Raw genomic sequence first — 27,115 nt, 5'->3', positions numbered from 1 at the left:
CTGAGTAATACAGAATTTCTGAATCACTATATTGTACACCTGAAACTAATATAACACTGTATGCTAACTATACTGGAATTAAAATTAAAAACTGAAAAAAATCAACCTCCCCCCAAACAAAAAATCAGATTAACTGAAATTTACAGTGAATATACCAGGCCAAAACAACAACAAAAACACACCTTCAACCAAAAAAACCAAAAACAAAAAACAAAAAAACCCAAACACACACACACACACACACACATACACACACACACACACACACACACACACACACACACACACACAGATTTTAAATTATTTTTTTTAGTAAGTAAACAAAAATGTATTACACTGTCAAAAAAATCCTTAATTGATATTAATGATTTTTTGTAACATTTCAGTCATGCCAAACTCTAACCATGTAATTTAATAATATCGATTTCCAGACAACAAGCAAGCCCAACAACAAGAAAAACAAGAAATCTTTTAACTGTCTTCTCTCCTGGAAACCTGCCTATTAAAGTCTACATAATTCACTCAAGATTTGATGCACATAATCAAAACAGATAATAACGTGTCAGCAAGGATATGGAGAAAGCTTAACCCTCACACACTGCAGGCAGGAATATAAAATAGGGCAGCCATATTGGAAAAGTCTGGCAGTTCCTCAAATAGTTAGACTAATGACTAAAATAAGAGATCTTTAGGGGCGCCTGGGTGGCTCAGTCATCTCATTGTTAGTGAGATTGAGCCCTGCCTCAGACTCTGAGCTAACAGCACAGAGCGCGCCTGAGATTCTCCCTCCTCTCTCTGCCCCACCCCGGCTCATGCACAGGCACGCACGCGCTCTCGCTCTCGCTCTCTCTCTCTCCCCCTCCCAAAATAAATAAACTTCAAAAAAAATTTTTTTTTTTTACAAAAGAGATCTTTTGAGTTTTACGTTAGCTCCAGCCTTTAACAGAGTATCTCTTAACCATAAGATCCAGCAATTCCACCACTAAGAATACAGCCAAGAGAAATAAATACATGTACACACAGAAATATGTACATGAATATTCACAGCACCATTATTCATAATAGCCAAAAAATGGGGGAAAAAACCCAGATGTCCATCAACTGAAGAATGGATAAACAAAATGTGGTATATCCATACAATGGAATATTATTTGGCAATAAAAAGAAGTTCCGATACATGCTATAACATAAATGAACCTTGAAAATATGATGCTAAATTAAAGAAGCCACTCACAAAGGACCACATATTGTATGATTCTATTTATACGAAATGTTCAGAATATGCAAATCTATGGAAACAAAAAGTGGACTGGTAGTTGCCTAGAACTGAGAGGGGAGGGGGTTTTGAGGGTGACATCTCAGCTGTCAGCGAGGAGCCTGCTTCGGATCTTGTCTCCCTCTCTGCTCCTTCCCTGCTCCTGAGTGTGCACATATGCGAGTTCTCTCTCTGTCTCTCTGTCTGTCTGTCTCTCTCTCTCACTCCCCCCATCAAAAGTAAACAAACATAAGAAAGAAAGTGAAAGAAAGAACAATCATCCAAACTAGGTCTATATAGCAATATCTAAATGGCAGATCTCAAAATCATCTGCTGAGTGAAAAATAGGCAAGTTGCAGAACAGTAATGATAGTTGGATTCAATTTCTGTAAAAATCACAAAAATCAGTCATGTGTTTTCTATGCAAAAATATGTATGCAAGTGGATAAGTACAATACTTTAAAAATCTAGGGGCGCCCAGGTGGCTCAGTTGGTTAAGCATCCGACTTTGGCTCAGGTCATGATCTCACAGTTCATGGGTTTGAGCACCACATCAGGCTCTGTGCTGACAGCTCAGCCTGGAGCCTGCTTCGGATTCTGTGTTTCCCTCTCTCTCTGCCCCTCTCCTGTTCGCCTTCTGTCTCTCTCTCAAAAATAAACATTAAAAAAAAATTTTTAAGTCTACACGGATACATCTCAAACTTTTCAGAGCAATTACAGTTACATCATTGTAAAAGTATGCATGCATTCCTTATATAATTAAAAATCAATAAAAACTAATTGTAAGGGAAAGGAATATGACTTCAACACATGTAGAAGCAAGTCATACGGACTACTTACTACGTATTTCACTAGAAAGCTTACATTTTAGCTTCAGTCTTTCTCCTTATGCTTAGAAACTCCTTTATAGATTAAAAACTACAAATTCAATATTTACAAATAGAAAAGAGGAGTTCTGTACAAAATTCTGGGGGCATATTCACAGTGAAGACAACACAGAAGAAATGGTCATAAGAAAAACAAAGATCAACATAATCTAGATTCAAAATATGCAAGAAGTACATAACCGTGAAAAAAATTTGATGATCAGTAAGTTTAAGTTCCTGGCTTTTACTGTTTTGAGGAGATCATTAATTAATCTGTAAGAAACAAACCTATTGCCATCTCTTACAGGAAACTATCACAAAATTTCTATTGCAGAGCCCAATATATTGGTATAATCATAGGAGTCAGTAGCCTAAATTCCAGTTCTGCCATTTAATGATTGTGGTACAACCTTTGGCAAGTCAACTGCTCTGAGCCTCAATTTACTCATCTGTAAAAAGCCAGGCGGACCAAAACCAAAAAGGCAGACATCACTAATGCACTCTCTGCCCCTTCAAAAGCTAGAATGTAACACAGTAATTTTAAGTTTATATAATCAATGACTTGGGGCACCTGGGTGGTTCACTCAGTTAAGCATCTGACTTTGGCTCAGGTCGTGATCTCACAGTTTGTGAGTCTGAGCCCTGCATGGGGCTCTCAGCTGTCAGCACGGAGCCTGCTTAGGATACTCGGTCTCCTGCTCTCTGCCCCTCCCCCACTTGCATGCTCTCTCCCTCAAAAATAAACATTTAAAAAAATTATAAAATAAAAAATAGATTCAAACTTAGAACTGTTAAGTGCATTTCCTGAATGGGAAAGAATGAGATGGCTCAGGAGTGTGACCAATAGAAAAATTACTGAGAACGGCTGGTACCAACAGTTTAAAATCAGACAGGTGTGGGAATCAGTGAACCACTGTATGAAACTGGGCAAATCGCTGATATGATATATGAGCTCTGTGATATATGAGCTCTTTTCATCCATGATAAAAAGAGGGAAAAACACCCACCTTAGGGATAGTAAAAGGATTAACTAAGATAATACTATATACTGGGGAAGGAAGAAAACAACGCCTCTTCTATGAGGTGGTGCTCAATGAAGACTAGGCATTTCTTTCCCCTTGGGAATAGGGAGGCTATTCACAGACCATCTTTAACATGAAATTTTAACCAACCAACCAAACGAGTTTTGTCTTGTTTTTTTCCACATTGCTATCAGTTTTGCACAACTTAATGTGTATCTCAACAGCACAGAAAGGACTCATCGCTAGAAGGACAAAGATGCACATCCTTTTATTTCTAAAAAACATTCTCCTTTTTTAAAAGCATGGTAGGTGTACTCTTTAATCCTCTTCCTCTATTTCCCCCATCTGCACCCACCTCCCCTCTGGTAACCATCAGTTTGTTCTTCAGAGTTAAGAGTCTATTTCTTGGTTTATGTCTCTCTCTTTTTTTCCTTTGCTTGTTTGTTTTATTTTCTTAAATTCTACACGAGTGAGGTCATATGTTGTCTTTCTCTGACGGACTTATTTCACTTAGCATTATACTATATACTATTATACTAAAGAATGTTGCAATAAACCTAGGAGTGCATGTATCCCTTTGAATTTGTGTTTTTATATTTTGGGGGTAAATATCCAGTAGTCCGATTCCTGGATCATAGGGTAGTTCTATTTTTAATTTCTTAAGGAACCTCCATACTGTTCTCCACAATGGCTGCACCAGTTTGCATTCCCACCAACAGTTCAAGAAGCCAAGCCAACCAGTTTTACTCACCCTATAAACTGTCAAGCATGTATTACAATAAAACAGTTTGCCCACAAAGAGACCAGATTATTCAACTAGTTGCAATATTTCAGATAACAACCAAAAGGTAAAGACTTTGAACCATTCACCTAATTAAAGCTGCAGCCCCCTTTCCCCCCAGCCTGGCTCAGTTGGCTCAGCTGGCAGAGCATGGGTCTCAGGGTTGTGAGTTCAAGCCCCATGTGTTGGGTGTAGAGTTTACTTAAAAAATAGAAAGATAAGTAAAATTTAACAATGCTAAGCCAAAGCTGGAAATTCAGTGACCTAAATCTAGTTCTTCCTTCAATCTCCACTAGATTATAAACTCCATGAGGGCAGGAATTATCTTCTTTATTCACTACCATATACTACTATCCCCAGCACAGTATCTGTTACTTAATAGGTGTTTAATAAAGGCGTGCTCATGAACAAGTAAGCGTTCTATAATCCTTTGTATCTCGATGCCCTCACAATGAAATGAGAATACAAGGTAACTTCTATTACAAGGAACTGCAACAAATATTCTCTTCTGTTCTTGGGGAATGTTTTTATATTTATATTACTTGATGCTATTGTAAATGGTATTGCTTTTCAAATTTCAATTGCCAACTGTGCATTCCTAGTATGCAGAAATACAACTGATTTTCATAAATTGATCCTGTATCCTAAACTGAAACTCTAATAGCATTTTTATAGATTACTTAGAACTTTCTACATATGCAATCATGTCATTTATAAGACATCTAAAAAATAAACATAGTTTTACTTTTCCTTTCCAATCTGTAGGCTTATTCCTTTTATTTGCCTTAATACACAGCTAGGATCTTCAGAACAGGTTAAACAGAAGTGAGAATGAATATCCTTAACTTGTTCTGGACAATGGATGGAAAGCATTCAATCTTTTACCATGAAGTATGAGGGCCACTGCCAGTTCTTCACAAATGCCTTGGATCAGATTGAGGAGGCTCCTTTCTAGTAGTCCTCATTAGCTAAGAGCTTTTATCACAGATCAGTCAACTTTGTTTAAATGTTTTTCATGCATCTGTTACAAGGTCATTTGGCTTTTCTGCCTTTTTTTTTTTTTTATCAATATGGTGAATTACACTGACTTTTAATGTTAAATCAACCCTTGTAACTGGGATTAAACCCAATAAGTCATGATGTATTACCCTTTACGTATGTGTGTGTATGTATATATAGAGAGAGAGATTCAATTTGTTAATACTTTTTAATGATTTTTGACTATACTTTTCATGAGGGATGTTGAGCTAGTTTTCTTTTTACCTCATGTCTTTGCCTGGTTTGATATCTAGATAATGCTGTCCTCATTAGAGTTTTCTGATATTTGTGAAATTTTTGTTACCATTTCTTCCTTAAATGTTTGATGGATAGAATTTACCAATAAAGCCATGTGAGTCTGGACTTTTCTTTGTGGAAAGGTTTTTAATTACAAATCCATTTTTTTTTTTTTTCAACATTTATTTATTTTTGGGACAGAGAGAGACACAGCATGAACGGGGGAGGGGCAGAGAGAGAGGGAGACACAGAATCGGAAGCAGGCTCCAGGCTCTGAGCCATCAGCCCAGAGCCCGACGCGGGGCTCGAACCCACGGACCGCGAGATCGTGACCTGGCTGAAGTCGGACGCTTAACCGACTGCGCCACCCAGGCGCCCCTACAAATCCATTTTTTAAAAATAAATATAGGGTTATTCAAATTTGCCTCTTTCATTTATTTCAGCTCTTTATTTCTTTCCTTCCACTTAGTTTGCTCTTTTTCTAGCTTCTGAAGGCAGAAGCATGGGTCATTTAGACCTTTCTTTTGAACCTTTAAGTTTCCTCCTAAAAGCACTGCTTTAGCTGCATTCCACAAATTTAGATATAGGTTTTCATTTTCATTTTCATTTAGTTCAAAATAGATTCTAATTTCCCTTGTGAATTCAAATTTAAAGTTTATCTAGAAGTATGTTATTTTTATTTAGAAGTATGTTATTTAACTTTTTTTTTTTTCAACGTTTTTTATTTATTTTTGGGACAGAGAGAAACAGAGCATGAACGGGGGAGGGGCAGAGAGAGAGGGAGACACAGCATCAGAAACAGGCTCCAGGCTCCGAGCCATCAGCCCAGAGCCCGACGCGGGGCTCGAACTCACGGACCGCGAGATCGTGACCTGGTTGAAGTCAGACGCTTAACCGACTGCGCCACCCAGGCGCCCCATATTTAACTTTTAAATATTTGGCAATTTTCCAGATATCTTTTTCTTTTTGATTTCTTTAATTCCATTGTAGTGAGAATACTCCTTATAATTTAAATCCTTTTAAATTTGTTGAAACATGTTTCATAGCCCAGCATAATCTATTTTCATAAATGTTCCTTGTGCACTTGAAAAGAATGTGGGCATGGTGTTCTAGAACTGTCAATTAGGTACAGTCCATTGATAGACATGTCCAAATCTTTTATATCCTTGATTTTTTTTTTTTTTTTGCCTGCTTATTCTATCAATTATTGAGAGGATGTTGCAATGTTCAACTACAATTATGGATTTGTCAATTGCTGCTTTCAGTTGTCAGTTTTTGCTTTGCTCTATTACTGGATGCACAGACATTTCGGACTGCTGGGTCTTCCCAATGAATTGATCCTTTTTTCATTATGATATGTGCTTCATTATCCCTTACAATATTTTCTTTGTTCTGGAGACTCCTTTGTCTAACACAAACATAGCCACTCCAGCCTTCTTAGTGTTTATAGAGTATTTTTTTCCATCCTTTTAATTATAAAGATACAGATTAAAAATAAAGTGGGTTTCTTTATAGACAGCATTTGGTGGGTCATATAACAGTGACCTAACCTGACATTCCCTTTTAACTGAAGTGCTAGACCTTTAACTATTTAATATCAATACATGTGTATTTAAATCTGCCATATTACTAATTTTTCTCCTATTTGTCACATCTTGGGGTTTTTTTCCCTTTCCCTTCCTTAAGATTGAGGTGAGGGTACCGGGGTGACTCAGACAGTTAAGCATCCAACTTCGGCTCAGGTCAGGATCTCGCAGTTTGTGAGTTCGAGCCCTGCGTCGGGCTCTATGCTGACAGCTCAGGGCCTGGAGCCTGCTTCAGATTCTGTGTCTCCCTCTCTCTCTCTACCCCTCCCCTGCTCAGGCTCTCCCTTTCTCTGTCTCAAAAATAATAATAAAACAAACAAATAAGTAAATAAAATAAAATAAAACATGGCCTCTCAAGGGAGTGAGGGAAGAATAACAAAAGACTGGGAATTAGTCAAGTCTCCTGCACAGTAACTCTCCATACAACATCTCTAATAACTACTTACATGCTCAAATACTTCTTGCAAAAGACAAATATGTGTTCTAATTTGAGGTAACCAACTGCTATACAGTGTTTTTTAACCCTATTTTGAGTCACAATACTGTTTAAGAATATATGAAAGCTGCAGAACCCTTACCTCCCAGAAAAGATACATCCATAAATATATACAAATTTTACCTAAGATACATCCATAAATGTATACAAATTTTACCTACCATTTTACGAGGTTCAAGAACCCTAACACCTGTCCATGAACTCCTTTGCCATAACTGACTATGAAGAAACCAATGGTTTTATTCAGAGATACAGAACACTGACTGACTTAAAGACAGGTATCAAACTATATTCCTCCTCTCCACAGACAGGAATGTGGCTATAACTACTGAAATTACAAAGGCTCCTTTCCTTTGACCCAGCAATTCCACTTCTAGGGATTTATCCTGTAAACATATATAAACACATGTGAAATGCCATTATGTACAAGGCTATTCACTATAGCACTGCTTACATCAACAAAAGCCTGGGGTACCTGGGTGGTTCAGTCAGTTGGTAAGCATCCAACTCTTGATTTCAGCTCAGATCATGATCTTGCAGTTCCTGAGTTCGAGCTCTGCATCAGGAGCCTGCTTGGAATTCTCTCTGCCCCTCTCTCTGCCCCTTCCCAACTTGCGTGCTCTCTCTAAACAAATAAACTTCAAAAACAAATCTTGTCCATTTTATTTTATTTTTTTTTTAATTTTTTTTTTCAACATTTATTTATTTTTGGGACAGAGAGAGACAGAGCATGAACAGGGGAGGGAAATCTTGTCCATTTTAAATGTCCATCAACAGGAAACATGGTTCAGCTGTACAATGGAATTTAAGCAGCCTCTGGAAAAAGGTCTAGGAAGCTCTATGTATCTTATTATAAAACAACTTCTAAGATTTTAAGCACAAAAAGCAAAATATACAATAGTATATATAATATACTTGTCACTGTATTTTTAAAAATTGGAGGGGGCTGGGGCACCTGGGTGGCTTAGTTGGTTAAGCATCCAACTCTTGATTTTGGTTCAGGTCATGATCTCAGTTTGTGGGTTTGAGCTGCACAACAGGCTCTGAGCTGGCAGTACAGAGGCTGCTTGGGATTCTCTTTCTCTCTCCCCCCTTCTCTGCTCATACTTGCTCTCTCTCAAAATAAATAAATAAACTTTAAAAAAAAGTGGAAGGGGCTAATATAGCAACGTATTTGCACACCTATATATATATATGTATACATATATACACACATATATGTGTGTGTGTATATGTATATATACATATATATACACATATGTGTGTGTGTATATATATGTATATATATACATATATATACACACACACATATGTGTATATAAAATATATTACATATACAACAAATATATGATTTGTATCACACCTATCCTATCACATATATAAATAAAAGAAACTGTTAATGGTTGTCTCCAGGGAGGGAAACCAGATGGACATAGGAAAGGTGTCAAAGAGATGTTTCCCTGTATATCTCTGAAATCTTCTGAGTTCTGTACTAACTAAATATATCATACCTAACTGAAATTAAATCTTTAAAAAAAAAACCTCTACCCTAGACCCCAAGCAGTTTTGTTAAGCTTCAAAACCAAGCTGTGCTATCATTCTGTGACTTATTCTGTAATAATATTTTATCAGAACTTTTCTTAGGTTGTTTACCTGCGGTGTATGTTACGGTGATCTTTCTGAGCAGCACAGAAAAGGTCTCATCTTTTCCACACACAATCTGACTCCTGAGCAAACTACACTCCCTTCTTTGAGGCTCACAGTACTATATATTCACCCTCAGCTGTGTGCTATAGACATCTGGGTCCATGTTGGCCTAAGTGCCTCAAGAATATATAGTGCATGGGGCGCCTGGGTGGCGCAGTCGGTTAAGCGTCCGACTTCAGCCAGGTCACGATCTCGCGGTCTGTGAGTTCGAGCCCCGCGTCGGGCTCTGGGCTGATGGCTCAGAGCCTGGAGCATGTTTCTGATTCTGTGTCTCCCTCTCTCTCTGCCCCTCCCCCGTTCATGCTCTGTCTCTCTCTGTCCCAAAAAAATAAATAAAAATAAACGTTAAAAAAAAATTTTTTTAAAAGAATATATAGTGCATCTTGTTTTTTTTTTTGTAATCCTCCACAACACCTAGACTTAGTACAGACTCAATAGAAGTTGGTTGAACTCTAACTGCTGAAAATTTTGAGCATTAAAACTTCAATTTAGCTATTATGTCTCTTTTCCTTCATCTTATCCAGATTATCATACAAGCGGGTCAAACGGTTCATAAGAAATTGATGGAATGTTTTGTGTCTTGGTTCTAGGTAGTCAATCGTTAACATAACACAGACTGGGTAAGTTGGTTTTGCTTTGATGCTAGTAGCTTCTCCTAAATTTCAACATTAAATCTGTCTGTTAGAGTTAATTAACAGAAGATATTCTGACCTGGAGGCACCATCTCCTGAGATCAGCCAGCCCTTCAGATTACATTTTAATTCCACAATTAATCCTTAGTATTCCTCTGGAGTCAGGCAAAACAGGAACCATATTAATACAAACTCTGGCAGCAGTTTACGTGATAAAAGTCCATATTTACTCCTTATAGAAGCAAAGTTATCAGTCATTACAGGTCACATCCATTACAACAGATATTAATATCTTATTTTCTTTATGTGGGCAACATTAACCGTCTTCACAGGACCTAATATTTAAGACAATACTGGTTAAAATAAAATTCTACAACACCAAATTTGGATAGATTGCTATTACTGTTCTAAAGCTGGCTAAAATAAAAGGCTAGCCTACGTAACTCATCCAATTACACGATGGCTTATTTCTTCAACTTCCTGGGCCGCTGTACTATCTGCAAAAACTGCAATGAGTGCTATTACTAGTTCTTCTATAGATATTAATGCAATTCCTAAGCTTAGGTTTTTGTAGATGTAAACTAAAAGAAGAAGAATCACCATTTTTGGCTGCCCTTTGTCCATTATAAGAGCTGAAGGAAGGCCAAACTCCAACCAAATAATGAAATTTAATATGATCCAGCCATTTGACTTCTGCCTAGGTACCCAAAAGAAATGAAAGGACTCAAATAGACATTTGTACACCTATGTTCACAGCAGTATTCACAGTAGCCAAAAGGAAGAAGCAACCCAAGTGTCCAGTGACAGATAAATGGATAAATAAAACGTGGTACGCATAATGGAGTATTATTCAGCTTTGAAAAGGAAGGAGAGTCTGACACATACTACAACATGGATGAACCGTGAGCATACTACGCTAGGTGAAATAAGCCATTCACAAAGAGACAAACACCGTATGACCCCATTTATGTGAGATTTCTAAAGCAGTTAAATTCATAGGAACAGAAAGCAGAATGGTGATTGCTACGGTCTGGGATGAGGAGTAAATGGGGAGTTACTGTTGAATGAGTATAGACTTCGTTTTTGCAAGATGAAGTTTCTTGAGAGAGATGGTGGTGATGGCTGCACAACAAGGTGAATGTCCTTAATGTCACTGGACACTCAAGAATGATTAGAATGGGGGGCACCTGGGTGGCTCAGTTGGTTAAGCGTCCAACTTCAGCTCAGGTCATGATCTCACAGTTTGTGAGTTCGAGCCCCACATCGGGCTCTGTGCTGACAGTTCAGAGCCTGGAGCCTGCTTTGGATTCTGTGCCTCTTTCTCTCTCTGCCCCTCCCCCGCGTGTGCTCTGTCTCTCTCTGTCTCTCAAAAACAAATAAAAATGTAAAAAAAAAAAAAAAAATTTAAAAAAAAAGAATGATTAGAATGGGGGAGGCTGCCTGGGTGTCTCAGTCAGTTAAGCATCTAACTCCAGCTCATGTCAGGATCTCACAGTTCATGGGTTCAAGTCCCACATCAGACTTTGCACCGATGGTGCAGAGCCTGCTTTGAATTCTGCCTCCCTCTGTCTCTGCCCCTCCCCCACTCACTGGTGCCCACATGTACATTCTCTCAAAAAGAAATAAACATTAAAAAAAATTATTAGAGGGGCACCTGGGTGGCTGAGTCGGTTTAAGTGTCTGACTTCGGCTCAGGTCACGATCTCACAGTTCGTGAGTTTGAGGCCCGCATCCGGGCTCTGTGCTGACGGCTCAGAGCCTGAAGCCTGCAGCCTGCTTTGGATCCTGTGTCTCTTTCTTTCTTTCTCTGCCCCTCCTCCACTCACACTCTGTGTGTGTGTGTGTGTGTGTGTGTGTCTCTGTCAAAAATAAACACTTAAAAATTTTTTTGAAAAATGATTGGAGGGGTGCCTGGGTGGCTCAGTTGGTTGGGCGTCTGACTTTGGCTCAGGTCATGATCTCACGGTTGGTGAGTTCGAGCCCAACATCAGGCTCTATGCTGACAGCTCTAGAGCCTGGAGCCTGCTTCAGATTCTGTGTCTCCCTCTCTCTCATGTTCTCTCTCTCTCTCTCTCTCTCTCTCTCTCAAAAATAAATAAACATTAAAAGAAATGTTTTTAAGTATTTTTTTAAAAATTTTTTAACGTTTATTTATTTTTGAGACAGAAAGAGACAGAGGATGAACGGGGGAGGGGCAGAGAGAGAGGGAGACACAGAATCGGAAGCAGGCTCCAGGCTCTGAGCCATCAGCCCAGAGCCCGACACGGGGCTCGAACTCACGGACCGCGAGATCTTGACCTGAGCTGAAGTCAGACGCTTAACCGACTGAGCCACCCAGGCACCCCTTTAAGTATTTCTTAAAACAAAAAAGTTATTATCCTGATGAGCAGTGAATGATGTATAGAATTTCTGAATCACTACACTATACACCTGAAACTAATATAACATTGTATGTTAACTATACTGGAACTAAAAACTTAAAAAAAGAAAAAAAAAAAAGAAGAACAGGGGTGTCTGGGTGGCTCAATCAGTTGAGAGTCCAACTCTTGATTTCAGCTCAGGTCATGATCCCAGGGTCGTGGGGTAGGGCTCCACACTGAGCATGGAGCCTACTTAAGATTCTCTCTCCCTCTGCCCCTCTCCCCTGTTCATGTTCTCTCTCTCTCTCTCTAAAATAAAAATACATAAATAAAAAGAACAGTCCAAATTATAAAACCAGATTTCCCATTAAAGTCGCTGTAAGGGCAAAAAAGTTGACCAAGGGGCAGGCAGGTGCTAAGACAAACGACCCTACAAGAGAAGCTCTGTGGCCCCACACTAAGCCAAAAGACTACTCTCAAATGAACCAAAGAGAATAGAGAAACAGAAAGGTGAACCCCTCTGTAGGGCAAAGTCACCAAATACTCCAGAAATGATTTTTTTTTTTTTTAATATGTCTAAAGTCCAAGGAAGGAATATCTGGAACTAGAAAAAAAGTAAAGTTTCCTTCTGGATTAGGGTAACAGGGCAACTGCACTGTAAAAGCTCAAAGAGAATAGCCCAAGAAGCATTTAACATGGCTAACATACTAGGAAGCATAATGTAAACTAATCCAGTCCCATCACATCTAGTAGTAATTAGGGCCAAGTGAAACCTACCACCAAGAGAGACCTAGCAATTTGAGACCCAGACAAGCCCAAGAAGAACAAGACTGACCAAGCCAAATCATCCCTAGACTTAGGGTTGAAATATGAAATCACAGATAATATACCTTATTTATTTCCCTTCTCCTTGCCTTTTTAAATAGTTTTAAGGAATATTTCAATTCAATCTTTATTCACCTAAAAGTAAACAGAGAATAAGAAATAACGCAAGTGACACTAATGGCCAGGAGTGATGACAACACCTCATACAGGAAGGAAGGGAGCAGATGAGAAGTGAAAAATCACAAGGGAGAAACCTAGGTATGGATTCTTTACCTGCTGTGGCACAAGAGTTCATGCACACTTTTTAAATGTTAAACAGGTTTATAATATCACTGACTGTAAAAAGTCTGGGGTGCCTGGGTAGCTCAGTCAGTTGAGCAACCGACTCTTGATTTCAGCTCGTGTCATGATCCCAAAGTTGTGGCACTGAGCCCCATGTTGGGCTTCATGCTTGGGATATTCTTTCTCTCTCTCTCCCTCTCCCTCTCTCTGCCCCTTCTCTGTTCATATGTACACATGTGCGCGCTCTCCCTCTCATTCTAAAATTAACAAAAGAGGGCACCTGGGAGGCTCAGTGGGCAACTGACTCTTGATTTCAGCTCAGGTCATAATCCTGCCCCACATCGAGCTCTGCACCATGGCAGTGCGGAGTCTGCTTAGGATTCTCTCTCTCATTCCCTCTCTCTCTCTCTCTCTCTCTCTCTGCCCCTCCCATGTGCACTCTCTCTCAAAATAATAATAAAACTTAAAAAAACTTTTTAAATTAAAAAATGAAATGAGGAATTACTGCACCAAAATCCATGAGAAAACAAAAACTCAGAAAGGTAAGCTCAGATGGGTGGCTCAGTTGGTTAAACTTCTGACTCCTGACTTTGGCTCAGGTCAGGATCTCACAATTGGTGAATTGGAGCCACATCAGGCTCGCATCAGGCTCGTGCTGCCTGAGAGTCTCTCTCTCCCTCCTTCTCTGCCCCTCCCCCCACCTGCACACATACTCTTTCTCTCTCTCAAAATAAACTTAAAAAAAAAAGAAAAAGAAAAAGAAAGGTAAGTTCAGCACTCAAAATTTACTTCTATTTGAGGGCATTTGCAGATTTAATTCCAAAGAAAAACTTCGAAAATGAGCTATACTTTTAGGAGGCCTGGGGTGTCGGTAGAGAATAAAGTCAAAGCCTGGGACCTCCCCAATGAGGAAAGTCTGAGAAATCCACCCCATACTTTAAACAAGGAGCACAGGGCTACCTTTTCAGGGCAAGAGTGACCCAGAAACAAACCAGCCCTCATGGAAAGTCAATGGATAGGTTTACGCAGATTAGACAAATTTAAAAAGAAAATAAAGAAGCGGAACGTAGGTCAGAAGAAACAGCACAGTATTCAGCCCTGGGAAATGATAAAGACCAGCAATACAGAAAACAAGGTAGGAGGCATTGAAAATACAGTAAGAAGTTCTAACACGTTTAAATAGAGTGCAAGACGACAATGACAGAGGAGACATATGAGACAACAGCTGAGAATATTCTAGAACTGATCAAAATCAGCAATCCATTGATTCAAGAAGCCCAATGAATCCCAAGAGAATAAAAGTACTTCAACCATTCACAAAAATCTGCACATTGATGTTTATAGCAGCTTTATTCATAATTGCTAAAACTTGAAAGCAAACCAGATGTCCTTCAGTAGGTGAATGGATAATAAATTGCGGTACATCTAGACAATGAAATATTATTCAGCGCTGAAAAGAAATGATCTAACAAGCCATGAAAAGCCACGGAGAAAACTTAAGAGGAATATTACAAAGTGAAAGAAGCCAGTGTGAAAAGGCTATATCCTGTGTGATCCAACTATATGACATTCCAGAAACAATGAAACTATGGAGACAGTAAAAAGATCAGTAATTGCTAAAGGCTGGGGAGGGAGGGATAAAGAGCCAGAGCACAGAGGGTTTTTAGGGCAATAGAACTACTATGTATTATGCTATAATAGAGAAATATTGTACATTTGAGCAAACCCATAGAATGTATAACACCAAAAGTGAACCCTAATGTAAACTACAGACTATGGGTGATAATGATGGGTCAAAATCAAGGTGCCTGGGTGGCTCAGTCAGTTGAGTGTTAGACTCACAGTGTGTGGGTTCAAGCCTTTCACTGGGCTCTGCGCTGACAGCGTGGAGCCTGCTTGGGATTCTCTCTCTGCCCCTCGCCCACTCGTGCGCATATGCTCACGAGAGCTCTCTCTTCCTTAAATAAATAATTTTTAAAAAAAATGACGGGGCACCTGTGTGGCTCAGTCGGTTAAGCATCCAACTCTTGGTTTGGACTCAGGTCATGATCTCATAGTTCATGAGTTCGAGCCCTACACCAGGCTCTCTGCTGTCAGCATGGGGCCTACTTCAGATGCTCTGTTCCCTTCTCTCTGCCCTTCCCCTGCTCATGCACTCATGCTCACTCTCTCTCTCAAAAAAATAAACATTTAACAATAATAACTGACAAAACTTTGGAGATGGGGAGAGAAAAAGTATTAAATGCTTATTTCTTTTTCATAATAGAAAAATCAATAAATGAAAAAAATCATTTTAAAAGAAGGTAAAAGAGGCATAAGAAAGATTTAAAAAGAAACACAAGGAAGATTTAAGCCTAAATATATGTCATAGCATTATATGTGGATGAATTAAATCTCCTAAATAAAAGACAAGAATTTTGAGACTGGAGTAAAACAATAAGCTAGAGCAGACCATGCCTATGGGTGACAACTAACTTTACTTTCATCTTCTCAATACTCTTTTCTAACTCAACAAAGACTTATTCAATGTGTATGATGTGCTGAGCATTTCAACAGTCATACGTGTTCTCAAGGAGACTAACAGGGGAAACAAACAATGCATGTCATAATAAAAGTAGGTTATCAGGTGCTAATAAAATAATTTAACGAGAATGGTGCAAGTATCTGGAAAAGCTATAAAGACACATTACGCTCTGAACAGTAAGCTGAAAGTTCATCAGGCAAATAAAAAAGGAAAGGTAAAGGAGAGAGCATGAGCCTGTTTGCTAACAGATCAGTCACGGTTTGAGCAAGCAGAGCACAGCACTAGGAGAACAGACCACTGGCTGTGAAGTTGAAAAATTAGGGTAGGAGTTTTAATTCAGTCCAACAGTCTATGGGAACCTTTAAAGCAAGGGAATAAAACAATACTGGTATTTTTAGAAATATATCTGGAGACAGTTTACAGAAAGATAAATGGGGTAGGAGAGGCTGGTTATTACAGTTATGAACGAGGGAGGATTGAGAAAGTAGCAGGGAGAGCAGACAAATGCTTGAGAAACTTCAGAGAAAGAAGAGACAGGAGCTGATACTTGGCTAGATGTGAAATGAGAGAATTAAACAAATACGAAGTAAATGAAAGGGAGAAGTCAACATAAAGGCAAACATAACAATAAATTTAACAGTGCCTTAAAATTCAATGGTTTAAGTACAGACTTTCTCTCAGAATTTATGCTTATTAAGCATTGTCTAACTATGTATTAAATGCAAAACACCTAAACATATATTTTTTTAAATTACTGGATTGGTATGTAAAATAGCTAACACTAGCTATCCAAAACTGACACCTTCTAATTGATGCAATTAACTAAATAACAGGAGAAAAAGTTATCAGTTGGTTAAATATCTTTTCAGAAGTTAAATCTGATCATTTAAACGGATCGTGTATCAGAAAAAAATAAAAATATTTTAAACACGCTGATCACGTATCACTCACAAACTTACAAGAGGTAGAAAATGATCACTTTTCTTCAAGACATCAAAAAATCTCCTATGCAATACTACTTAAAAATATATGGTCTTACAGCAGGCTCTATAAAGTGAAGGTTCTTGTGTCAGTACAGACCGTCCCACTTTCGTGGATTCTCATTTTGCTCTTCTTTTCAATACCATCCATCACAAACCATATTAATCCTTTTTATTCAATACAACTGAAACTAATAACATTAATCAAAAAAGTAGGTTGCAGTGGGGAATATAAAAAAAAAAAATTACACCTTAGACATTTTCTTTGAACTTGAAACATGTAAATGCATATTCTGTTGCAAGTCTTTTGATGCAGCCCTTTTGAGTTACAGATCCACTGACTATATAGTCCTGATCTCACACAAACCACACCCATAATGCATCAGCCACAATTTCTAGTTTCAACTTCTTTAAAAGTGAAGCAAGACTTAAGAGATATTTGCCAAGGATCTAAATGAAGAATTCTTCCAGATTACAAAAAAACAAAAACTTATAAACCTTCAGAAGTATCTCCTTATTGGCTCACCTTTCAGTTCTTCCATGGCAGTTAACTTAGTTTTCATAGAATCAACAATTCTTACATTTTGCAATTATATTTCATTGGTCTCCAAAATTTGTTATTAGATTATGTAATTATAATACAAGTGCAAATTGTAACAATGTGATCCTTGGTAAGTCCAGAATTCAACCAGTGGGAGCAATGCAGCGGGCATTAGCAGGTCTCACAAAAAGAGAACAGAGGTTTATTAAGACTAGTATCCCTGTTACAAAAGATTTAAATTCACATCACTTTTATTGTATTTGGAACAGTACTTGGCACTTAGTAAGTACCATGTAAGTATTTACTACTATATTAGCATTAAAACTAAACTGGCTACAAGGGCACCTGGCTGGCTCAGTCAGAAGAGCAGGAGATTCTTGATCTCGCGGTTGTGAGTTTGAGCCCCACGTTGGGTAGAGAGACTACTTAAATAAAAAAAATAAACTTAAAAAAAAAAAAAACTAAACTAGCTATAAATACAGTGCGTGCAGGGGTGCAATTCTACCTACTTCACACGGCCTCTGGAATCACAGAGACCACCTGTACTTAAATTGTCAAAATGGGGTGCCCTGCTGGCTCTAAAATGGTGGAGCATAGGACTCCTGATCTTGGGGTTGTGAGTTTGAATACAGAGATTACTTAAAAGAATATAATCTTGGGGCGCCTGGGTGGCGCAGTCGGTTAAGCGTCCGACTTCAGCCAGGTTACGATCTCGCGGTCCGTGAGTTCGAGCCCCGCGTCGGGCTCTGGGCTGATGGCTCAGAGCCTGGAGCCTGTTTCGGATTCTGTGTCTCCTTCTCTCTCTGCCCCTCCCCCGTTCATGCTCTGTCTCTCTCTGTCCCAAAAATAGATAAACGTTGAAAAAAAAAAAATTAAAAAAAAAAAAAAAGAATATAATCTTAAAAGAAAAAAGAGAGAGAGAAAGCAGGGTAGGGAATATAAGCTACAATAGGTCCTCACTGAAAACATTTAAATACAAGGTAGAGTCAGTTTCACATAACTAGAAGTGGCTTATCCAGTATAAGGGAGGAGACCTTAAAAAAAGAAGTAGGATAGCTCACATATCAGGTCAACAAGAAATGAAGAAGTAGGTTCACAACCCAATTTAACCTTATCACCTCAAAAATGCTAAAAGGATGGTTACATGCCCTCCTAAAAAAACTGGCAGCTAGATAGAGAACAAAAACCAACCCTATTTTCTTGGTGTCCATCAGGCTACTTTCCTCTATCATCAACCCACTAGTGACAGAAAACCCCAACCTCTTAAAAATCCACACAATGTATCCCAAGGCACAAAACAAATCCTTCTGGCTTACCAGTCATTAAAAATTAAACACACTAAAAGAAAGAGAAACTGAATGCATTTAAATGCAAGAAAATTTTATATTTGTGAATTAAAATCCTACCCATAAGAGCAACTTAAACATAAATAATAAATGTGGTGGCTTTTGACCATTTTATTTCAGTCTAAGTTTTGTGATGTAGATCTAACTTGCAGGTGTAAAAAACTTGAAGCGACATAACAAAAGATCTGTTAACAACCAGGAAGTTCAAAGACTGCAGCCACTTAAAACACCCTTGTCCACTAGGAAAGAATCCACAATGGCACTAACTTTCTTCCTTCTATGGACATCAAAAAGTACTGAAAATGTTATGAATAGTTAGGAGAAACTCAAGAGACAGCCCCTGTGGCTGCACCAGTCCCACTAGATGGCACTATCACAGGAAAGTCACTCTCCTCTCCCATTTGGAGCAAGGGCTGAAACTGAAAACTATCAACTCAGTGACATCCTCATTGGGACATGATGACCCATAATGAGGAATTCAAAGCTAGGAGGCGGAGTTTCTCTCAAAGCACCTTTTCTCCCAGTACATGGCCTCCTCCTCCTCAGTCCCATTTCAAATCAGTGGTCTGAGGGATACAATGTCTTGCAGGCAAAAGAAGTTATACAAAATGGTTATTTTCTTTTCTTCTTCCTAACTCCAAATTACAGAATATTTACTTGCTCCCCCCCTCCCAAGTTTCTTTGCTATGGGGAAAAAAAAAATCCCTTGCCAGTCCTTGAATAATATTTATTATGATATACTACAGTAAGTATAGTCATGGTAGACTAAAAACATCAAAATAACATACAGTTACTGGCATAAAAAACATTTGGATATAAATAAACTTCCTTATATATACAACAGGAAGAACTTCCTATTAAACAGATTAAGTCTTCTGACACCTTAATTACAAGATTTTAACTTAGGCCTGGGCAGCAAGATTCACAAGGTCAATTATCGCCATCACTTATGCTCCACCCCATCAAAAGAGTACTTGGATATAGCTATCACGACCTTAAAAATTGAGGAAAAGAAAGGCATACTAACAACAAAACCCAATGAGTTTAAACTACCATACAATTTGAATACAAACTCACTTTTATTCCATAGGTGACCACTTGAATAGACAGATTTGGATATGAACCTTGTGCTGAATTCCCAAATGAGAAGACACATAATCAATTTAATCCAGAGATCAATTTAATACTCAAACATACTGCTCACTTCCAGTTGAAGCTACTTCTCCTAGATCAGAGAACTTATACGTGTATCTTCAATATGTGTCAACAGTCAGCATAGCCTTCCCAAAGTGCCCTAAGTGCCACTTTAATCAAAGTGGCCAAAGAAACCAAGAACTACAAAATGTGCAACAAATCCTGTGTTCCCACAGCACCTTGGAGGCTCTAAGTTGGGGTGTCATTCCTCACACCCTGCACAATGTCCAGTATGCGGCAGACACTCAATTTATCTGTTGAATGAACAAAAGCTAACAACCTACTCCAGCTCACCAAAATTATGAGACCCCTCAAAGCAGCCAGTTTTTCCAACTAAACCTTGACAAACACCTTCTTCTTCAAGAAGCTACTGACCAAAGCAGGTCACTAACATTCCGGTCTCCATGAGAAATAAGATTTCTTGAGAAGCATGGAAAGGTATGTATCACGTGAAGTCAAAGATCAAAAATTCACAAGTCTCAAGCCCAATTAATGCCACGATCTTAGAATGGTGAAGCTTTTAAATACAACATCGTAAATATATTTTACGTATTGTATTAAAATCATAAGTATATTGTACTAAAACCGTCCTATGAGAGCAGAGTGAACTACATAAGGACACAGAGGAAGCCATAACATTGCTTAATGTAACCACCTGGGGGCTTGATCTTATTTTATGTTCCCTGAACAAAAACAGTGAACAAGAAGGAAAAATAGGAGGAGAGAAAGCAGTCTGGGGGTGCAACCAGGAGGAATCTGCTGAGCTACAGATCTGGAGAACTGACAAACAGTAGAAGCAGATTTTTCAAAACTCTTATCACAGAACTATCCAAAAAACCTACCGTAATGAATCTATGCCAATACCTTTTCGTTAAGTTTTTTTTTTTTTTAATTTAATGACTGAGTTGTTTTGACAAAATATGGCACAAAAGCCAGATACACATCCCATTAGTATCCTTGCAACGAGACCCATGGGAAACCTCTCCTAAATTAGAGGGGAAAGAGATGCATATAGTTCCATTTAGAATCCCTTCAAATGTACCGTGAAGTTAGCGGAATGACTGGTAGGAGCTAAAAGTTCATCGGAACAGGTGAGCCCATCTCCCCTGCAATCTACCAGTTTGACCCACCCAAAATGATCATAACTGTTTTCTAAATGTGTTTCCATTTGACTGTGAACAGTGCTCATTATGGTCATTTTACTCACCTTACTAACGCCAACCCCTGTAAACCTGGCCTCTAATAATTCCTGCCGTCGAGGGTCCAGGCTATGCAATTCTTCCATCATTTCTACTGGAAAAGAAAAAGTAGGTTGTGAGACCACAAAAGCTAAAACACGAGGCACCAATTTTTAGTTACAACAAAACGTAATTATTTCATTGAATGGTCACATACAGGTAGACCTCAAGTAAATACGGCATACAAGCGATAAACTACAATGTGCTGCATCAAACAGTAATACATTTAAAGTTAAAAAGCTCAGAAGTCCTCTTCGGAGGGCTACTATATCCTTGTCTAGTTCTGATTTTAACAGCAAAAAACCTCAAACCCCTCATATAATCTCAGTAAAAGTTGAACAAGGACTAACTTGCAAAACAACGACAAAAATTCCTTCCATCAACCTTTGAATTTAACGAAGTACTTTCGGATATTTGTTTCCCAAACCCACAGGAACTAGTTCTTAAACTAAAAATATGAATCATTAATAATAATTTAAAAATAATGCAGCATGAATCAGAAGCTACAAATAACTTCAAATAACGCTATTATATAGCTCCTTTCTCTGAAGAGCTCACGGTAGCTCATGAAAAAAGGAATTAATTATTTTAAATTTAATAGAGAACCCAGGGTAAAACCATCAACCAGCATTCACTCAGGAAATTAGCAGAGCTCCATAACCATCCCTTTACAAAATCTTTTTCTGACCACTCCCTGGAGCAGTAGGTTTCTCTAGACATCTGCTTTTAGCACTCCTTCCAAGCAGGGAAGGGCAGGAGGACACCATTTTTAAACTCCTTCCACAACCAATAAATGCACAGGCTACTTTCAGCAAATACGTCCATCCATCGCAAGAGATCAACTCTTGCGGAGCCCATTGGAAACCTAATATTACAAGTGGAATAGGAACATATACCATTACACAGAACCCCTTTGAACATATTATTAAACAGCGATTGGAATGATTGGCATGATTTAAAAGTTCACTGAGAACATGAATTAAACATGCTCCTCTGCAATCTAACAACTCCACATTAACTGTAACAACCCCTACACCAGTCTTCCAGTTTCATTTCCCTTCCTGGATTGAGAGCCTGGGGCAAAGGGGAATGAAAGGGTGACAAATTAAAGTTTCACCCACACAAACGAGCGCAGGTTAGCGAGGGAATAAGGAAATTCTCGAAAAGGCAGAAAGGCATCTTAAAAAAGAAAAAGAAAGAAAGGAAAAAGGGGACAGAGTGTGCTTCCCCTAAGTGGCCTTCCTCGCGTCTCGCCCTGCCCTAATCAAGGCCGGAATGGCAGAGGTTGCAGCCTCCCTCAAACCCTAGGGTCTCTCAGAACATTTCCTAAACCTCCATCCCCAGGCCTGGCCCAGAAAATGACGCCCCAGCGGTTATTCCATTTAATGTCAACTCATGTTAAGGAAATCTCCACTTTGTCTCATTCCTGCGGGGCCTTGGACTGGGATCCTCCCTGCAGCCCACAGCCGGGAAACAGAACCGATGGGGCCTGGTCCCGGCGCCCCTTGCCTCCCGCCGGCTCCAAACTTTCCCCAACTCCAGGCCCACCTGTCACGGAGGGAGGGCGGGCCGGCTCTCGGGGGTGCCCAGGAGGCTGCCGGGGCCTCCAGCTGCCGGGGCGTCCCCTTCGCCCTGCCGGCCGCCGGCCCCACTCCCAGGCCGGGGCTGCCTGGGCCTCCCCCATCTTCAGCCCGGCCCCTCGGCGACCCGCAGCCCTCGGGGAGCCCCTCCCGCCTCAGCGCCGAGGAGCTGCGGCCCGGCCCCCGGGTGGGCCCGGGCCTCAGCCTCCTCCCCTGAGGGGGGTCCCCCGGACGGTTAATGCCCCAGGCCCGGAGCCCTCCCCCGCCCGGGGCTCAGCCTCTCACCTGCCGCCGCCGCCGCCGCTCCACGCTCCTCCCGGGAGGGGCCCCGACCCGACCCGGCCGCCGACCGCTCCGCTCTCCCCCTGGGCAGGCCCGGGGCGGAGCCGGGGCCTCTCCTGAGCGCCGCAACCCCCCGCCCGGGCAGCCGCCGCCGGCGCCGGGCTCCACGAGAGGGCGGGCGGGGGAGGGGGGCCGCGGAGGCCGCAGATCCCCGGGCTCGCGTACAGAGCCAGGCGCCCGACGCGGGCCCGGGCCCGGGCGGCCGCGGGGGGCGCGGGACCGGCCTCCTGGCGCCGGACAAAGGCCAAGGGAGGCGCAGGAGGGCCCAGGCCGGGCCGGGAGGTGGGGGCCCGCTCGGCTGGGGGCCACTCGGGTGCGGCGCGGAGGGCGGGGGGGTCGGAACCGCTGGTGCCCAGGACCCGCCTCCGGCCCCTTAATCCGGATCGGTTCGGTCCGGATTAGTAGTGATCGGTGTAAACACACTAGTGAAACCGCGTGTTTCCTCGCGAGATTTGCACGGCTGGGAGGCAGGGGGGGTCCTGGGGGGGTGGGGGAAGAGCCGACAGTGGGGGAGGAGGGGGAGGGGACGAGGAAGGTGGGGGGGTCCCCGCTGCCCCGGCGCCCCGCCTCCTCCAATCAGCGGCCAGGCTGGCGGGCAGGGGTTAACCAGGGGACCCCGCGCCGGCGGAGGAGGCCGCCGCCTCGCCGGGCGGCTGAGGGCGGGCGCACGGGCGGCGCCGGCGACTGGCCGCCCCGAGCCCGACCCGGGCCGGAGTCCCGGAGCCCTCGCCGCCGTCAGCGTGTAAGCGGTCCCCGCCCGCGGGACCGGCCCGGCCGAGGCGGCTGAGCCGGCGCCCTGGGCCGTGGACCGGCGCTGGAGGGGCCTCGCCGCCTGGGCCAGGAGCTCCCCGATCCGCTTCAACGAACCCCGCGCCCGCCTAGTCCCTCGTCTCCACGAGTTTGGGTGAGAAGTGGGCTTGCCCTGCCCAGGGATGGATTTTAGAAGAAGAAAGCCCGAGAGCCGGCGGACCCCGCCCGAACTTCCTCGGAGACGCCCAGTGAGTTCGCTGTGCCCACCGTGTTGGCTTCTCGCACGCCCCGCCACTCTCCAAAGGGACTTTCCGGCTCCCCAGACCCACACTGGCCGCCCTGGAAAGCGGACAGCACTTTCCCTCCACATACCTGGCTGGCAGAGGGCGCCTCTAGGGACAAAAGGTGCCCTGGGATCAAAGCTGAACCCCCCACCCCCTCCAGGATGCTGCCCTCCGGAAGGGGGGGGGGGCGCTACCCCAAAGGGACTCCCCGGGCACCCAGGGGGAGGTTCCATTTCACCCTCTGATTAAACAAAACAAAAAAACACGGCCCTCCTGGTACTTAGCGGGACCTGAGTGTGAGTACTAGAATGGAAAAAAAAGGCCTGCCCTTCACAGAAATGTCTACTGAGGAATGAGAACTAGGAAAGGGTGCGTTCCTGCGCACAGTAGCCCCAGCAGCAAAGAGGGCTTCCTGCACAGGAAAAGGCTCCCACTCTGATCACCCAGCACCAGAGAAAAGAAGCACATTCTCCACCGACTTCTAGGAGCCAGGACACTGCAATGCCAATACCCGACTTTGTATTTTCCTCTAACACTTCCTTGATCAGACGTCTGAAGATGATTTAAGGAATACAAGTGAATCACAAGGGGGAAAGTTCAAACAATGAACAACAGCCTTGAACTTTTCCAGGGGGTCCGCAGTTACTTCAAGTGGAGTTTTGCCTTTTTTTCCTTACTAGTTTTTTCTTATTTCTTGCTATATTAACCGAACACAGACCTGCTGAAAGGGCAAACGACTGCGGTTTACTTTTTGTTAGTTGTGTGACCTTCCAAACCCTTGGGCAAATTAAGGCACTGTGGGAAAAAAATCCATTAAACCAAGCGTCACCTTGCCCCTGATCCCAGCCAGGTTGGAAAGTGCACACACATATTTCCAAAGATAACAGTGTTTGAAGGGGAGGGGGAGATCCAGTGGGGGGCAGAGGGTAGGGAAAAAAGGTCAAGGTGGAGGGCTATCCAGAGAGCAGGAGAACCAAGGGACGCATATTATACATACGACTTGTCTTCCACTCCAACACAGAAGACCAGCAAATTGCGTTCTAATGAATAATCAGGAAAGTAACTCCTTAAATGACACTGGAATGTCTTAAGTGGGGAGAAAAGAGTTTAAGAGAAAGAGCACTGGTCAGAGAGCTGAGTTCTAGCCTCGCTGATCCACAGACAAGCCACATGGACCTGTTACCTAACCTTTTCAAGCTTTGCCAACCTCATCCATGAAGGAGTCCTTTCCAGACCTAAAATGCTATGATTCCATTTTTTGAAGTAATTATTTAGAATAATCATTGGAATACAGGGAAAGGTGTTATTTTAGTTTCACTTTTCCAAGTGTGTTTTCTCAGCATGTCAGAGAACTTCCACTGCCACAGGCCTGTTCACAGCCACGCTCTAGCTTTAACACTCATCCCAGTAGGAATTGCTTATAGACGTTTAATGAATTTGCTACCACAAAGATTGGGTGCTTCTATTTATAAGCATCATATACAAGAAGATATCAAATATCAACAGCAAGGGAAAATAACCTTACCCTTTCCCAGAGTAAGATGGGCAATTTTTTAAGTTTATTTAGAGAGAGAATGAGTGAGGGGGTGGGAGGGGCAGAGAGAGGGAGAGAGAATCCCAAACAGGCCCTGCACACCAAGCGAGCACAGAGCCCAACGTGGAACTGGAATCCACAAACAGGTCAGGATCTGAGCCAAAACCAAGAGTCAGATGCTTAACCAACAGCCACCCAGGCACCCCCAGATGGGCAATTTTAAAATTGTCCAATGGTTCCTCTCACAATGTGATTGAACCTTTGGTTCATGAATCAATGTGTTTAAAGTATGTTTGCTCACATGGTAACTTTGTCAGACTCAGCTTGTCACGGACTGGCAAATGGTGACATGCCCCATGCAAAGTCCCACTGGCTGTGGGCAAATAGATCCAAATAGAAGCTGTCCACATTGTGCAAGCTGCTCCTTCCTATCTTCAGGGGAATGTAGGACAGCTCCTCCAGGTTTATGTTCATAGTCACAGAGAAGAACACGGAGCTGGCTGGACATGCCTCAGACTAGTTCTGATCCTCCCCAAGGAGTGCTCTGCAAACCTCAGTAGGTTAATATGCTTTAAAGGGAAGAGATGTACATTGGTCCTTGGGAAGTTCTCGCTTAAAGCTAAGTGGGATCCGTTGGGGCACCTGCGTGGCTCAGTTAAGTGGCTGACTCTTGATTTGGGCTCAAGCCATGGTCTTGCAGTTTGTGAGTTCAAGCCCTGTGGAGGACTCTGTGCTGACACTGCGCAGCCTGTTTGGGATTCTCTCTCTGCACCTCCCTGCCTCTCTCTCTCTCTCTCTCTCTCTCAAGATAAATAAATAAACTTAAAAAAACCCTAAATGGAATCCGTTATTTCAGTACTACTTGGAGCCTAAAATGTGTAATATGCATATGGCAATCTCCAGGAGGGGGATGGAGGTTTTCAGCACGTTCCCATTTAATTTTGGAATCATCACTTTTTTGTTGATTGGTTGGTTCAGTGTAGCCATGGAAAAGGTGTTCTGAGGAAGACACTGGGGAAACTAGTTTTAACTTCCTTTTGCTCTTGGCCTATACCACACTAATGATTGTCCGGCATCTCCTTGAATGTTTCATAATATCCACCATCTGCAGCAAAAAGATCCTGGCATATTTTACTGAGCAGGTTGACAGTGAGTCTTAGTGTGATTGCACCTTTTCTAAAAGGAGCCTGCAGTGGGGTGGCAAAGAGGACACATAGTTATTAGTCAAGATCCTTGATTTTAATCTGTCTCGCCCCTTACCAGCTGTATGGCCTTAAGCAAGATATTTAACTTCTCCATACCTTTAGCTTATCCACAAAATGGTGTTAAAATAAAATCTCCCAGGACTGTTGGAGGATTAAATGAGATAATATATATATGCCTGATAGAGTAATCCCTGAATAAATGATTCCCGAACTCCACATTTCTGCAAAGGGTTTATGTACATTTGTCATTAGATTGGTTTAGAGGCACACAGTTTAACTTTGGGAACCAGGCTGCCAATGCACTGAGTTGTTGAGGTGTGCTGTTTCATAACAGAAAAAGGAAAAAAAAAAAGACTTAATGTCTTTTTAATGAAGCATTATGTTTGTTGTGGGGGAGTGGTGTAGGGAGTAGAGAAAAACAAAAGTTGCCTGCTTGGTCTCTTTATGTTGTTTTCCCCCACCCCTAAGAACTGAGGGTTTCTCATCCTCTGAAGAAATACGGAATTTCAT

At 41.7% G+C, this 27,115-nt stretch overlaps 1 protein-coding gene across 5 annotated transcripts in view; it reads right to left on the bottom strand.

Annotated features, from left to right (window-relative positions):
• The window catches only part of TLK2 (tousled like kinase 2), a 115,715-nt gene extending 93,062 nt beyond the window's left edge, over window positions 1-22,653 (bottom strand). For 2 of the 5 annotated variants that reach the window (XM_025927755.2, XM_025927756.2), the window contains exons 1-2: window positions 22,459-22,640; window positions 20,880-20,962 (exon numbers count right to left, since the gene is read on the bottom strand). In XM_025927755.2, the coding sequence (XP_025783540.2) occupies window positions 20,880-20,962; window positions 22,459-22,594 (219 nt within the window). In that variant the 5' untranslated portion in view covers window positions 22,595-22,640. Of the gene's footprint in view, window positions 1-20,879; window positions 20,963-22,458 lie in introns of all 5 variants that reach the window. The other 3 variants (XM_086687659.1, XM_086687657.1, XM_086687656.1) reach the window with 3 other exon arrangements.
• Between the last annotated feature and the right edge of the window lie 4,462 nt (window positions 22,654-27,115).

Source organism: Puma concolor, chromosome E1 (assembly GCF_028749965.1).
Source record: "Puma concolor isolate L17-30 chromosome E1, mPumCon1.1.hap2, whole genome shotgun sequence".
Classification (NCBI taxonomy): Eukaryota; Metazoa; Chordata; class Mammalia; order Carnivora; family Felidae; genus Puma; species Puma concolor.
This window is presented reverse-complemented; position numbering and strand designations above follow the sequence as displayed.